The 13,168-nt window shown below is 39.9% G+C and overlaps 3 protein-coding genes across 6 annotated transcripts in view; 2 read left to right on the top strand and 1 right to left on the bottom strand.

Moving 5' to 3' along the window:
* The window catches only part of pitpnc1a (phosphatidylinositol transfer protein cytoplasmic 1a), a 38,604-nt gene extending 36,466 nt beyond the window's left edge, over nucleotides 1-2,138 (top strand). For all 3 annotated transcript variants that reach the window (XM_035527429.2, XM_081711305.1, XM_081711304.1), the window contains 2 exons: nucleotides 47-110; nucleotides 593-2,138. In XM_035527429.2, the coding sequence (XP_035383322.1) occupies nucleotides 47-110; nucleotides 593-906 (378 nt within the window). In that variant the 3' untranslated portion in view covers nucleotides 907-2,138. The remainder of the gene's footprint in view (nucleotides 1-46; nucleotides 111-592) is intronic.
* Nucleotides 2,139-3,916: 1,778 nt separating this feature from the next.
* dxo (decapping exoribonuclease) lies at nucleotides 3,917-7,342 on the top strand. Its single transcript, XM_026997951.3, has 6 exons — nucleotides 3,917-4,706; nucleotides 4,843-5,069; nucleotides 5,164-5,380; nucleotides 5,690-5,825; nucleotides 6,377-6,471; nucleotides 6,572-7,342. The coding sequence occupies exons 1-6, from the start codon at nucleotides 4,273-4,275 to the stop codon at nucleotides 6,711-6,713; spliced, it is 1,251 nt and encodes a 416-aa protein (XP_026853752.2). The 5' UTR covers nucleotides 3,917-4,272; the 3' UTR covers nucleotides 6,714-7,342.
* On the bottom strand, nucleotides 7,295-12,939 carry slc25a17l (solute carrier family 25 member 17-like). 2 transcript variants are annotated; one of them, XM_026997952.3, is made up of 9 exons: nucleotides 12,697-12,939; nucleotides 11,976-12,036; nucleotides 11,726-11,792; nucleotides 11,431-11,585; nucleotides 11,000-11,116; nucleotides 10,626-10,771; nucleotides 10,139-10,234; nucleotides 9,932-10,014; nucleotides 7,295-9,814 (listed from the first exon to the last, which is right to left on the bottom strand). In XM_026997952.3, the coding sequence occupies exons 1-9, from the start codon at nucleotides 12,769-12,771 to the stop codon at nucleotides 9,667-9,669; spliced, it is 948 nt and encodes a 315-aa protein (XP_026853753.1). In that variant the 5' UTR covers nucleotides 12,772-12,939; the 3' UTR covers nucleotides 7,295-9,666. The 2 variants fall into 2 exon arrangements, with proteins under 2 accessions (XP_026853753.1, XP_026853754.1); XM_026997953.3 differs by lacking the exon at nucleotides 12,697-12,939 and having other exon boundaries at nucleotides 11,909-12,036.
* Between the last annotated feature and the right edge of the window lie 229 nt (nucleotides 12,940-13,168).

Here is a 13,168-nt window from a genome sequence, read left to right as displayed (position 1 = left end):
GGTTTTCTCTTCGTTTCTATCCCTGTCTCTCTCCCTCTCTCTCAAGGTGATAAGGGACGTACTGTCACTTGGTCACAGACAGGCCTTTGCTTGGGTGGACGAGTGGATTGGTATGTTGAATGAAAATTTGAGGACTCTGTTGTATCAAGTATTTGTGATTCTGTTTGGTATTATTTCGCATAATGCTCATGACAGGATTCAAATTATCTACCACATAATACGGCACGAAGGAGTTCTTTTGTTCACTTTTTAATGTAGTTTTTTCTGCTCCTGTTTGTCTCAGTGACTGTTTAGCCCTACCATCATGTTCTGCTAGAAAAGATGTCAGTGTTTGTTTCCTTTGTGCACTGAATCATGTGGGCACCATGGGCAACATTCACTACATCATTTATTTGTTCCTCTAGTCTGGCTTCCAAACTTCCAGACAGAACATCACCAAACAATGCCATGATTCTTTTGCATTTATCAGCATCACGCATGAACATAAACCGCCATCCCTTCTAGATTGCTTATTAGTGTTTACAAAAAACTCTCCAGGGAGCTTGGACTGCTTCAGCAGTTGACTAAGAGAACTTTTTGTCTCCTCTTAAAGACATGACGATGGAGGAGGTGAGGGAGTACGAACGTGCCACTCAGGAGGCCACCAATAAGAAACTGGGCACCTTTCCCCCAGCTATCTCCATCAGTGAGACCCCTCTGCCGGCATGTGCCCGGGGCGGGCCCTCTAGTGCCCCCTCCACCCCACTCTCCACAGAGGCTCCAGACTTCCTCTCCGTTCCCAAGGACAGGCCGCGGAAAAAGTCGGCCCCGGAGACACTCACCCTTCCCGACCCTGGGAGGAGGGATTCCGGGTATCGATTTCCCAGCCTCTTTTCCTGGGGTTCCAGCTCCCCACAGCCTGAATGACCTATGGAGGGAAGCGCCCAAGGTGACACATGTGCATCTCAGGCATGAGTCTGCTAGTCACACATGCAGTGAGCCCATCTCTGCTTAAATGAGGAGGGGGAGACAGGGAGGCATCAGCTGCCTGGATCCACGCGTAAAGCGTCTCTCTTACCTCTCAGACCTCAAATTCCACACAGGGAGTCAGTCAAGATCTGATTCACAGTTGGCTAAAGAGTGCCGTCCGACTTTCTCAAAAGCATCTTAGTCCATGGTTAACAATATCTCAGGAGCTGTTTTGCTAATGCAAAGAAAAGAGTTGCATTTTTGAAATTCATAGTTTCCCAGCTACTGTAGGTTTGACATTTCAAAGTTTTTGACTGTGTGCTATTCGAATGGGAAATCCAAAATAAAAATACCACCTTCTTTTATTGTAACAGTACATGGTACCCCTTTTTAACTTAGTGAATCTTACAGATGGGCTTGTGTTCAATGTTTTGATTTTACTGTTCTTCTAGGTAGAAGTTCTTGTTGTGGTTTTGTTTATTGCTTTTTTCTGTTTAGGTTGGATTTGCTTTTTTGCCACTGTCCAATAAAAGGTTCCATAACCCACAATATGGGTTTACATTTGAGTGTTGCTGAACATATTTTTATATTGTACTACAGTTAATAATAATGTATAGTTTCATTTCAGTACAGTTAAGCCATGTTCATAGTTTGGCTGTGGCTGGTTGCTCTGCTGAGCTAAAGAATAAGGCTTATCTCTCATTATTCATTACTCTAGTGTCCTAACTGAAAACCACTGAACGTAATCCAGCTAATGTGTTATAGTCTGTTACTGTATATATGGACAAGCATGCTTCTGTATATACGGTAGCACAACAGGCTGTCAGTCTGAGTAGTATTCTACCATATAAGATAAAGAGGTCATTGAGTGCATTGTATATTACACATTATTTTCATGGTTCAACTGTATGTGATGTGTTAGTGTATATGAATGGAAATGATCAGGATATTTCTTTTTGTATATCTTGATTGCTATATAATCTACATGTGAAAAGGAATGCTTGCCTCTGGACACTGTGCTTTGTGAAATGAGCCACTTTATTCTTGCTGGTTCATGCATATCTGTTATTTCATAAGTAGGGATCTACACAAATTTTTATGGCACATAAACTTTAAGCACATGGCCATATGAAATAATAATTGATGTAAACAGCGACTGTGAAAATAAAGATTGTCATCGCTAGTGAAAATATAGTTCAGTGCATACATGTGTTATGTGATTTGCCACCAACGGTGCAAAAGGTCTGTCATTCAGAAAACAACCCAGGTAAAGACGGAAAGATAAATTATATTCTGGACTCCCTCTAGGGGCCAGACATTTAAAAACACGGTTTAGTTATAGACGCTTTCCTTTAACAACAGAGTAGCATTTCCTTTTATAATACGATAGAGTAAAATAAACTAGACTTGTATTAACTTACAAATAAGATTTAAGATAAGTAATTTCGCACATAGAAGTATTCTATTCCGAGTAAATAAACCTGAAAATGGGACCTGAGAAAACATTTGAATCAAAAAGACTTATTGCGCGCCCCGTTAGAGGCTCTATTTTTGTGGACTCAGCACAAGAGCAGAACAAGGCGCAAGACTGAGGTGCAGATACACGTGTGCGAGTGGAACTGTCATGACTATAGACAGTCTATGGTCATGACCGGCGACATAGGCACTAATCCAGCGCACCGCTCCGCAATTACAAAAAGAGGTTGGGTTATACACGATCAACAGGTGTGGTTAGGCGTGCCAATCAAATCGGAATAACGCCTCTGATTTCCTTTAAAAGCAGAGTTTGAGCGATGCGGTGGACTTCCAGGAACGGCAGCGCCAGAGAAAAAAAAATCACAGACTGAGGAAACAGACATACTTGGCTGGGAAGTACAGAGTCGCTACGCCAAAGTTTATGATACGGAAAGTAGACATCCCAGGCCTTATGACATTATACTGGCCTGGGAAGAAGTAGCTAAAATCATAAACGAAATCTCTTCTAGTGACACTCGGAGAACCGCTAAGCAATAATATAATAATAATTGTTAACAATACAAGCGTGAATTATTATTATTGTTGTTGTTATTTTGTTGTTGTTTTTGTTATTGTTAATCACTGTGATAAGAATAAAATATTTTTATATTTTTGTGATACGACTTTTTAAATCTCCAAATGGCACGCCAAATGACTCATTAACGGCTAATATATAAGTTTAAAAATAACTTTTAATTAACAATAAATGTAAATAAATGGTAGATAAAAACCTATCTTTGCTGGGGTGATGGTCCAGGTCAATATGAAGTTTTGAGAAACTAGCTACGTCTTTATGTGAGTTAAATGTATTTCTCTACTAACGTATTGTCTTATTAGTTGTTATGGATTGTTAATTAAGTAATGCAAGCACTACAGTAAAAACAACAGGCTGCCTCATGTAATTTTCATAATATTAAAGTCTGTCCCACACGCATGCTTTCAAATCAAGCGATTTTGAGGACTTGCATATTATACATTTGTACATTGTGGACATCACCCAATTGTGGACTTTGCGGACTGCAGGGCTTAGGGCACCATTAGGGATAAACGTCCACCATCAACAACTCTTTGAAAGGACAATATGAAAAAAAGCCATTTTGTTTGCATTCGTTTGTCTATACTTCTCTTAAATTGATTTTGCAGTTAATATAGAGCAATTATTTTTCTTTCTGATATAATCAAAGTTTAATTAGTTTAATTAATGCTTTATAAACATTTTGAGACCATCTATGCTCTATATTAAATATATGACTTTAGCATCCAAAAGAGAAGGGGATTTTCTTATAAGATACAACAGATGAAAAGGAGTTTGTCATCAGCTGCTTGAGGTGCTTCTCGCTGCGAACTGTAATAAGGCGATCTGGACATCTAAGCCTTTTAGTTACAGATATGCATAGAGTAACTTAGCTAGAGGTCTTTTATTTTGAAAGCCAAACTATTATCGACGTGTTAACGATTTCATAACGTCGTCTAAATAGATAGCTGCGACCATCTTATGTTTACATTCAACTTTTAAATCTCAATAACTTGGAATGTACTTGTTGAGCAATGACATTTTTTAAATTATGTTTGTGAACTGTGAGTATGAAACATAATTCATGTTAAGTAGCTAGCTAGCAAGCAAGCGCTGATCGAAGTAACTAGGTTGCATTGCTAACTAGCTAGCGATAGCTACTTAAGTGGCTGGCCAATCTTGACATTACAGGTTTCTTAGCTAGCTAGGAAATTATCCAACTTGACTTAGTGGAGCTAGCTAGCTAAGTCATCTTGTCTTTTTAACTATCTAGCTAGATAACTGTACCTACAGATATGGAGCGTGGCCGTGACAAACCACGCCACTCGGACCTACTGCAAAGCAGCACCCACTCCGATTACAAGAGGAGTGGCTACAGTGGGGATTGTTATGCTCATAAACGCGTTCGGTCCGGCGGTGAAACATTTCCTTCAGTTCCCCGGTTCCTGAGTACGCAGAGACAGCTGTATGAGCGCAGTTTTCCCGTTTACAAACAGCCCGTGGAAGTAGGATTCTTTTCTTTGGACTCTGAGCGAAACTTTTTTAATGATTCAAGACAGCTCCGTTACTATGTTGAGCCTGGTAAAAGTCCCAACTTCAGTCTAAGAGATGGTTATCACGACCGCTTCATAAAAAGGGACGAGGGAGTGAAAGAGGGACTTGATCATATGTTAAGGTGGATTTTGGAAAACAGGACCAAACTCCAGTCAAAAAATTCTGCATCCTCCTGGTAAGAACACTGCCTCCGACTCCTTTGCTTCTCTCTAGTAAATTTCAGTAGTGAACCTCAATACAGGCAAAGCTTCCCTGTGTGGCGGCTGCCTTCTACAGTCCAACCAGAATCACTGAACCACATTAATTTTCAGTGCACTAGGTGTAGACTTTGTCACATGGCGAGGACACTTAACCAAGCTGTTGACCACTCCATATGAGACCCAGGAGGGATGGTTGCTGGCCGCATCCAAATTCGGCGGCACCATTTACATCAGCGAAGTGGAGACAGAGGCAGCACGAGTTAATAGAGAGAGTCGCACGGAGAGGCACAAGGAGATGATGTACTGGGGTTATAAGTTTGAGCAGTACATCTGTGCAGGTATTAAAACAATCCCTTTAAGAAGGTAATTTTTTATAAGTTACGTAACTTATTTTTAATAACTCATAAAACATTTCCCCCCTTACTTCTTTAGATGATATGAATGGTGTACCAGATCAAGGAGGCGTAGTGAACACAAATGAGGCATTCTGTACTGTGGTCCAGACCCGTCTGTCTGACCATAAGCTTCTCTTTTCGGGGGAGGTGGACTGTCGGGACAAAGACCCCAGAATTCCTGCTCCAGCCTGCTACATCGAGCTCAAGACCTCCGCTGAAATCTGCACCCCTAAACAGCGCAGCAATTTCCATAGGTATGTCTTCGTTTTCTTGACTAAATGCAGTCCTTACAATTTCGCATAACTTTTCCATCATGGTGATGATAAATATTTTGTTTTTTGTTTTTTTTTCTACTGTTTCCAAAAAAGAAAAAACATCACACAGGGGAAAAATCAAAACAGTACTTTGAGCTGGAATACTCTGCTGTGTCTGAGATTTTAAAATTTGGCTTCTACCATTATTGATTGTAATTTTGATATTCATCAGTCATTGTTTCCTAGTTGTATAAAGTATGACTAATAGAATCACTGAAGCATTTGAGAAGGTTTACGTTTCTCTTCTAGGTATAAGCTACTGAAATGGTGGGCACAGTCCTTCCTCCCTGGAGTTCCACAAATAATAGCTGGGTTTCGAGACCAAGATGGAATAGTGGTGGCTGTAGAGACGTTCCACATCTCAAATATATCCCAACTAATCAAGGTTTGTGCAAATCGAAAGAAAGTCTTGAAGACCACACAATCTAAGATGAAACATGGTCTGTATAGTGTTATTGTTATGCTGCTGGCCCGAGTGCCGCAGGGGAGGACGCATAGAATTCCTTGTTTGTGCAACACATTTATTAACATTAAACATGGACAAGACAAGTGGCACTCACATACAACTACACAGATGAACATTATTAAACATTTAACACTTAACGACATACACTTAAATACAAAACGGTGGAAACAGACGTTACATGCTGTTTACATTTACGACTCACAAAGAGACAGAGGTAGAAACAATGACCAACAACAAAGGGAGCACACACAGACAGGGGTTTAAATAGACACACAAGACAAACATTAAACCCTATACACGTGTGTGCAATCCCAGGGAGCGTGGTTACCAAAAACAAAGATAGTACATTTGTGAATCCCCCTGCACGCGGCGGGCCACATCACGTGACTTATGGGGGGAGGAGCAGTCTGTAACAGTTATACCTGATTTACAAGTGTTTTAAATTCTTTTTGATCAATTTTCACATTCAGAATGAGTACAACTGCTGGAAGCCAACAGTCTGTATGAACTTCTGTAGTGACTTCCTGTCCTTTGTTAAATCTGTTGTAAAAGAAGATAATCCAAGGTATGAAGTTAATTACATCATATACTAAATTCTGTTCTGCTAATCTAAGTGCATGCATTCTTGGTTTTTCAAAGTTTTTTTTAATTTATTTATTTTACAGATTGGTACACCTATTTGAATGGGAACCACACAGAGATGTGATGTTCTCTGTACACAGAGACACTCAGTATACGTTCCTCCCAGACTGGTATGTCAACAGCATGGAAAGCCACTTTGCTGGAGGCGCACAACCCTTAGACTGAACTTGGACACTGCACATGTAATGGCAGAAGCTGGTTATGCCTTCTGGTGTGACAACGCAAGGAACAGAAGTGTATGGTAGGCGTCTACCATATTTTATATGAGAATATTGTGGTACAGTCTTCTGCTAAACTACGTTTTGGGTTGTTTTTTTGTATAGTCAGGCTTGAGTGGTTCTTCGTAGCGTGGTCGCTGGGAAGGACGGATCCTGGCTTCCTCAGAGTTTAGATTACTTGTTCCACATTCCCCTTTAGGAATGATTTTTGTGATGTGTTGTAAATATTTCAATGAGCTGTGAATGCCAAGACCCAGACACCTGTTGGCTTTGCTGTCAGAAATCAGTTAAGGACTGTTTTGTTGTTGTTTAAAGGTATGATTGAGGTTTTATGTAAGGTCATCAAATTCACTTAAATCATGGTCACCACCTAATGATATTAAGCCACTCAAGAAAAACTAGTAAATAAATGCTTCAGTTCCTCTTTTATGTCCATAAACTGCACTGTACTAAAGGGCGTACCATATGTTCACTGTTCAAATGAGGTCTGTAACTGACATTTCTGTGTTAACTCAGAAGACAAGTGTAAAAAGTTGTCAAACTACATTTTATTACAATTAATATGATTTCATTTCACATTGCCCAAAGGAAGTAAACATTCAAGTAAATTAGTATTAAAAAGATCATTTGATGTGTGCAACTATGTGTTTAGATATAAATCGCTTTAATGTTGTATGAAGTCTGACTAGTTACAGCTTCAATGAAACATAGTTAGGACTTGAGACAATGTATGTGTCATTCTGTTGGAAGGGGTAAGTTATGTACTGATAATTCAGTAACCGTGGTCTTGCTTTCAGCTGAATTTTATGTCTACTGCCATTACGGCAAAATGCATTTAATGTATACATCAACTGAAAATACTTTTCACTTTGAAAACATAAAGTGCAAAAAAAATCTATTGCATTAATTATTTTAGCTAGTTCACACTGACAAGTTCATAAACTACTGTACAGTTGCAATACCCATCATGCATTTAGAATAATCAGCCAAGGCTTGTATAAATGCAGCTGGTCATCTGGATGAAAAAGGCTTAAGAGCCTACTGTTCCATTCTCTTGAATTAAAAAGTCATGTAAATATTAATTATTGTAGACACTAAAAATTAGTCAGTGCAGCTGTTAACTACCACTTGCTCATCTTCGAGGAAATATAATCATCTCCCCTTTCACAAGTAGTGAGGCTCAAGTAAGGACTGGATACAGTGGTCTCACACCTCCTACAATAAAGCAGTTTAAATTTCTGTATACGGATTATGAAACACTAAACATTTTTAAATTATCAAGTTTAAAAACAATTGTAGAATATGCATTTGATTAAAAATGGCAAAATAAATATTAAAAAATTAAGTTTGACTGAATTTTAAAAAATGAATGTCAAAACTATGATAAATGACTATCCAGTTTAAGGCCATACAGTTGCTAAGTCCATGGGAGTCCTGAGACCAGTTGCGATTTATTTTCCAAGAGTTCTTGTTAAATTAGGGCTGGGATATTTGTGGCAAGAGGTTCTCATCTCGTTATTTCACTGAAAAACATTTCTGGTTGAGATGGATAATTTGAAGTTTTTTGGACCGATTCTTTTTTTGCACAGGACATATTCAAGTGCCAAACGTGACGAGAAAGAAGGCAACACAGAGGCTTACGTTTATTTGTGTAGAGCCAATTTGTGAACCCTTTGTCATTAAAGGAACAATGTGTTGCAATATGTAACATATTTACATCATAAAATGGCCATGATGCGTCACCAGAGATAAAGGAAACATGCTAAATTGAAACAGGTTTCTCAGTCAACAGTGCCACAGCCAGTATGTTCTTTGTAATTTCTGTTACGGAGCAGCAAGTCTGTGTTCCAGCCCACTGCCCATTATCCAGTCTCTTAACAACCACGTTGCCACAATGGCTAATGTTCTCTTAAAGAGGTTAGCACTGAGCTCAGGTAAGGTTAGCTAGCCTTAACTAATCAGTCATGGCTACTAATAGGGATAGTAATCATTTGAATACTCATTCATACTCTGTGGTGTGCAGCTGGGTTATCACAGCAGTGAGTATTTGAGTCACAGCCAGTGACGTGATCCTGACTAGCACTGGCTAACACCATGCTAACACACACTCCCGTTAGATGCTATAAGGCAACGTGGAGAAGCGGCCATCTGCCGCTTGGATGAATTGTTAGAAAGAGGAACGGTACCATCATGACTATTTGGACGGCTATGGTTGTTTATTACCTTGGCTGCAGTTGCAGATTTATAGATTAGCTGATCAGCTTACATTGTAGGAAGTCCCTTGCCTTTGTCAGAGTTTAATGCATGTTTGTATGTTTAGGTTCAGTGTCCTCAACCTGGCAACCCACATGAGCTCCGAGTCCATAGAGGAGAGGGTGGGGGTAGACAATGCTCTCCAAACATTTGAATTTTGACTGCTTTGCCCATTTTAAAACATGTCGGTGTTACATACTGGTTCTTTAAGCCATCCTACCCAAACTGTTCTGTGGCTCTGAGCACAGTTAGCTAATGTGCTGAGAAAAGTTTGTATGTGTTCTGTGCCAAATTTTGTGCATGTGGAAATGCAGCTGGAATGGTTAAATACTTGCTATCCATACTCTGAACCTTTCAGCCCTACAGTGGGACGAGAGACTGGTTTCTTTTCTGTAACATGTTAAGGATGCATAATCGATATCTGTCATCTCAACTTTGACATTTCACAGTAAAAGATAAAACCCCAAAACTAAGAAACCAAAAAGACATTTGAGTAATGACTAATAAGATGCAGATCTACCAAAGCCATACCTAGATTGACCTACATCAGCACAGGGTGGATGGTTAGGATAAGGCACCTGCCTGAGTGAGGTTAGAGGTAGTAAGGAAGCATCTTGTTAGGTTCAGGACTCCTCATGCCTTGGCTCTTAATGCTTCAGCTTCTTACTGAGGCCCATCAGTTTGAAAGTGGCTGCAGCAATCTTCTCATAGACCACAAACATGAGGGCTGCCGTCAGCACTGTCTGGAGGAGCTTGGCCTCCAGACCCTTGTACAATCCAAGCACGCCGTTCCGCCTGAAAGAGACGGGGAAAAAAGACAAAAGAATTAGTCCGTTTACAAAGGACATGATGTACCCCCCTGCCACCCCCAACAGTGCATTTTATATGCCTTTGGGATCACCCAATACTCACTTGATCCTGTCCATTAGTAAGGACAGCACACTGCGCACACTACCCAGGAAACCCCCGTTCTCTTGTGACTTGTATTGGCCGAACTGAAAGAGAAACAGTGACAGATGATGCCATGTGAGCAAACGCAACATTTTGTCAAGACTACACTTTTGATGCAAACGTGATCCCCACAGCCAAAGCTGGTAAGGTAATATGAAATTTGTTTACTCTCAGTATGGCCTGAACTGTCTGCAGTGGATATGTGGCAGATGTTGCAATAGCTTTTGCAATGGCACCGATGAAGAAGATCTTCAGTGATGAAATCTGTAAGACAAGGAATACAGATGTACATTAAAAACCAGTAGCAGACGTTGGCACGACATATGTACAGAAAGAATGTAAACACGTGACCTCGACTTCATTATGATTCATTAAAAAAGTAATACAGTGCATCATGACGTGATGAATCAGTGAAATCTATCCAATTTTATTATTCAGAAATATTCAGAATAATTAAATATATAAATGTGGCTAAAAGTGACAAGGTAATAGAAAACAAAATACAAAACATCTTTATTTCATATTTTTGCAAAAATGAGCCCATGTTTGTATAAACGTTACAAGTGATTCCGGCATGCCAAAGATGCCCCCTTGGTTGGCCACTTTCAGATTTGTACAGCCCTAATCCAGTAGGATTAAACAGTATCGTTCTCACCCTCCTTCCACCTCGTCCCAGCCTCCTCTTCATGCCCTCGTAGAACATGAACTGCACGGCTGGATTAAACACTAGCACCAGGGAAGGAAGCGTACCATTCCACAGTGTCCCCACTCCCTCGTTTGCTATGATCTGGGAAAACGCATCTGGGAAGGGATTTTTTCAGTGCATGTTGTTCAGGTTTCTATGGCTAAAAAGCTACATCAACCACAGTACCCAACACTTAAACAAGTATAATTTTTTTTAAAAGGACCATGATTTGGGTTGTTTTTTTGTTTTTTTTTCTGGAAGAGATGCATATGTGTCTATTGAAAGTGTATACCTCAGTGAAGTATAGATTATGTAAGGTGTTCTTCAGTGTTCTTCAAACTGACCAAAAATGCCTTTGTAGTGGGTCTGGTGGAGGTCTTCATTCCGGAATTTTGCTCCCTGCAACTTCAGCCGAGTATTCACCACCCACATGGGTGTGGTCAGGAGCACGTTCACAGCTCCTAGACCAGTCATCAGCACCCACATAGTTAAAGAAAGCCCCATTCCCCGCCAAGGTTAACTGTACTGCCTTCTTTCAGCCTGTCATGTTCCCCTTTGTCTAATCCATTTTGATTTTTGTTTCTTGACTATTTTTAAACAAAACGGTCATAAGCTATAACGAGCCAACCATACAATTGCCCATTAAATATATCATATCATAAGAGGTTGATTAGCAATTGGAGTCAAAACAACCAAAATGTCCTAGACCAGTGTTATCTGAAAGCCTTCTAACGGGAATTCTCTGTAGAGAAGATTGTATGTCCTGCTTCCTCACCTGCAATGAAGCCCATGACGAGGTCTTTGGCAGGTCTGGATTGCCCTTTGCTTGTGACCATGATTCGCTTTAATGAGTTGAAAGTGTAGAAGTAGACAAAGTTAGAACAGCACAGACTAGAGATTACAGGAAACCAGCCACGATAGAGAGCCATTCTGCAAAATCAAAGAAGAAACGAGGAGTAACATGTACATGTTTCTATAACAGAACATTTATATATATAAGAATTGTCTTGGCAATTTTGTTCCGTTAGGTTTCATGCATTATAGTTGACACCAAGGAATGGACCACTTACATTCCTTCTTCCTTTGCTATCTCAGCCAGAATGACAGGGGTGGATTTGGACTTTCGGTTTTCATCCACTGAACCACAGCAATTAAATGGATGCATAATGATGGAACAAAATAATAAACATTGAATAACATTTACTGACAAATGAATAATAGTACCAAACAATTCTTAAGCAACAATAATAAACCTGAATGCATGAACCCCGAGGATCAGTGTCACACTTGAAGAACTGCAAATCGGTGAATGATGCCTACCCTGCAGTCTGATTCTGGCTGTGTCCAAAGGGAAGAACACAGTCATCGCCGTCATGCTACCCTGTGACCAACATAGGGCAACTTGAGATACTTGTTTTAACTAAAAAAAACATGTAGGATCTTAAGACCCATACCTAATAAATCATGACAGACTCAAGGTCAGAAAATAAGTTTAACTGTTAGGGTTAGGTTATATAAAACTTGCTATACACCAATACTGTCCTGAGAATATTAGATGGTGGAAGACTGTAGTAGATAGCACCTAAAAGTATATATAGTATGGGCTTACTTATCATAGGAAAAAGAGAGGCAAGCAGACAAATAGATATTTGAGTAAGAAAACGTTTGTTGGTTAAAGGAATTTTGAAGTGACACGATGTAGCATGACGCTACACTCCATTAACGAGCTCCTTCCTAAATATTGTTACGATCTTGCACACTGCAGCTGCATTATGCAATGGCAATAATTCTGAATGTAGCTGCACCGTAAACTAGTCTCTCCGAAGCATTCTCTAGGTGCTATAGCAGCATTTTGGGCAATAATTAGGCCTAAATTATTTTTTTAGACAGCCAGGACTAACTTCACCATCGCCTGTTTAAATTGTGAAATACATACGATGGTTGGAGATAACTGTCATTTCAATGATTCAAAACATGCAATGCACGTTAGACTGCAAACATCGTTATATTAAAAGTGTAGCTAGTTTGGTCGGTATCTTACCATTGCGCCTGCCACCGCGTGTACGAGAGTTTCATAGGATAGAAGGCCGACAGCTGATACGCCGTTGTCAGACATTTCTGCTTCTCGACTCTTAACAGAAAGAAGGCAATTAATTTGACTTTTAAAAGTTTAAAGTGAGAAAGAACTAAAGGACAGGCGTTTGATAGCAGTGGTTCATATCAAACCATTGGCACGAATGACAGCAGCAGTCTAAATACACAAGCGACCATTTTCAGTGCATTTCCGCCTGATTGAAATCAGCTGCGGCGCCAGTTTCCTTCATCGCCATCTGCCGCTTGGATGAATTGTTAGAAAGAGGAACGGTACCATCACGACTATTTGGAGATATTATATTGAGGATTAAGGATGATATCACTGATTTTATTTCCGAATCCAAGCCCATGTAGTTCGAATACAACTATCCCCAAGCCAACACCGACACAAAACGATAAGTTTTGTTTTTTACATTCCA

The sequence above is a fragment of the Electrophorus electricus genome, chromosome 3 (genome assembly GCF_041902795.1).
Source record: "Electrophorus electricus isolate QZ-2024a chromosome 3, ASM4190279v1, whole genome shotgun sequence".
Taxonomy (NCBI): Eukaryota; Metazoa; Chordata; class Actinopteri; order Gymnotiformes; family Gymnotidae; genus Electrophorus; species Electrophorus electricus.
This window is presented reverse-complemented; position numbering and strand designations above follow the sequence as displayed.

Coding starts and splice junctions, on each gene's coding strand:
- slc25a17l (XM_026997952.3), bottom strand. CDS start 12,771: ATGTCTGACAACGGCGTATCAGCTGTCGGCCTTCTATCCTATGAAACT. Junction 11,793..11,975: donor AGCCAGAATCAGACTGCAGG/GTAGGCATCATT, acceptor GCTGTGGTTCAG/TGGATGAAAACCGAAAGTCC. Junction 11,586..11,725: donor ATAGCAAAGGAAGAAGGAAT/GTAAGTGGTCCA, acceptor TTGATTTTGCAG/AATGGCTCTCTATCGTGGCT.
- dxo (XM_026997951.3), top strand. CDS start 4,273: ATGGAGCGTGGCCGTGACAAACCACGCCACTCGGACCTACTGCAAAGC. Junction 4,707..4,842: donor AAAAATTCTGCATCCTCCTG/GTAAGAACACTG, acceptor ATTAATTTTCAG/TGCACTAGGTGTAGACTTTG. Junction 5,826..6,376: donor ATATATCCCAACTAATCAAG/GTTTGTGCAAAT, acceptor TTTCACATTCAG/AATGAGTACAACTGCTGGAA.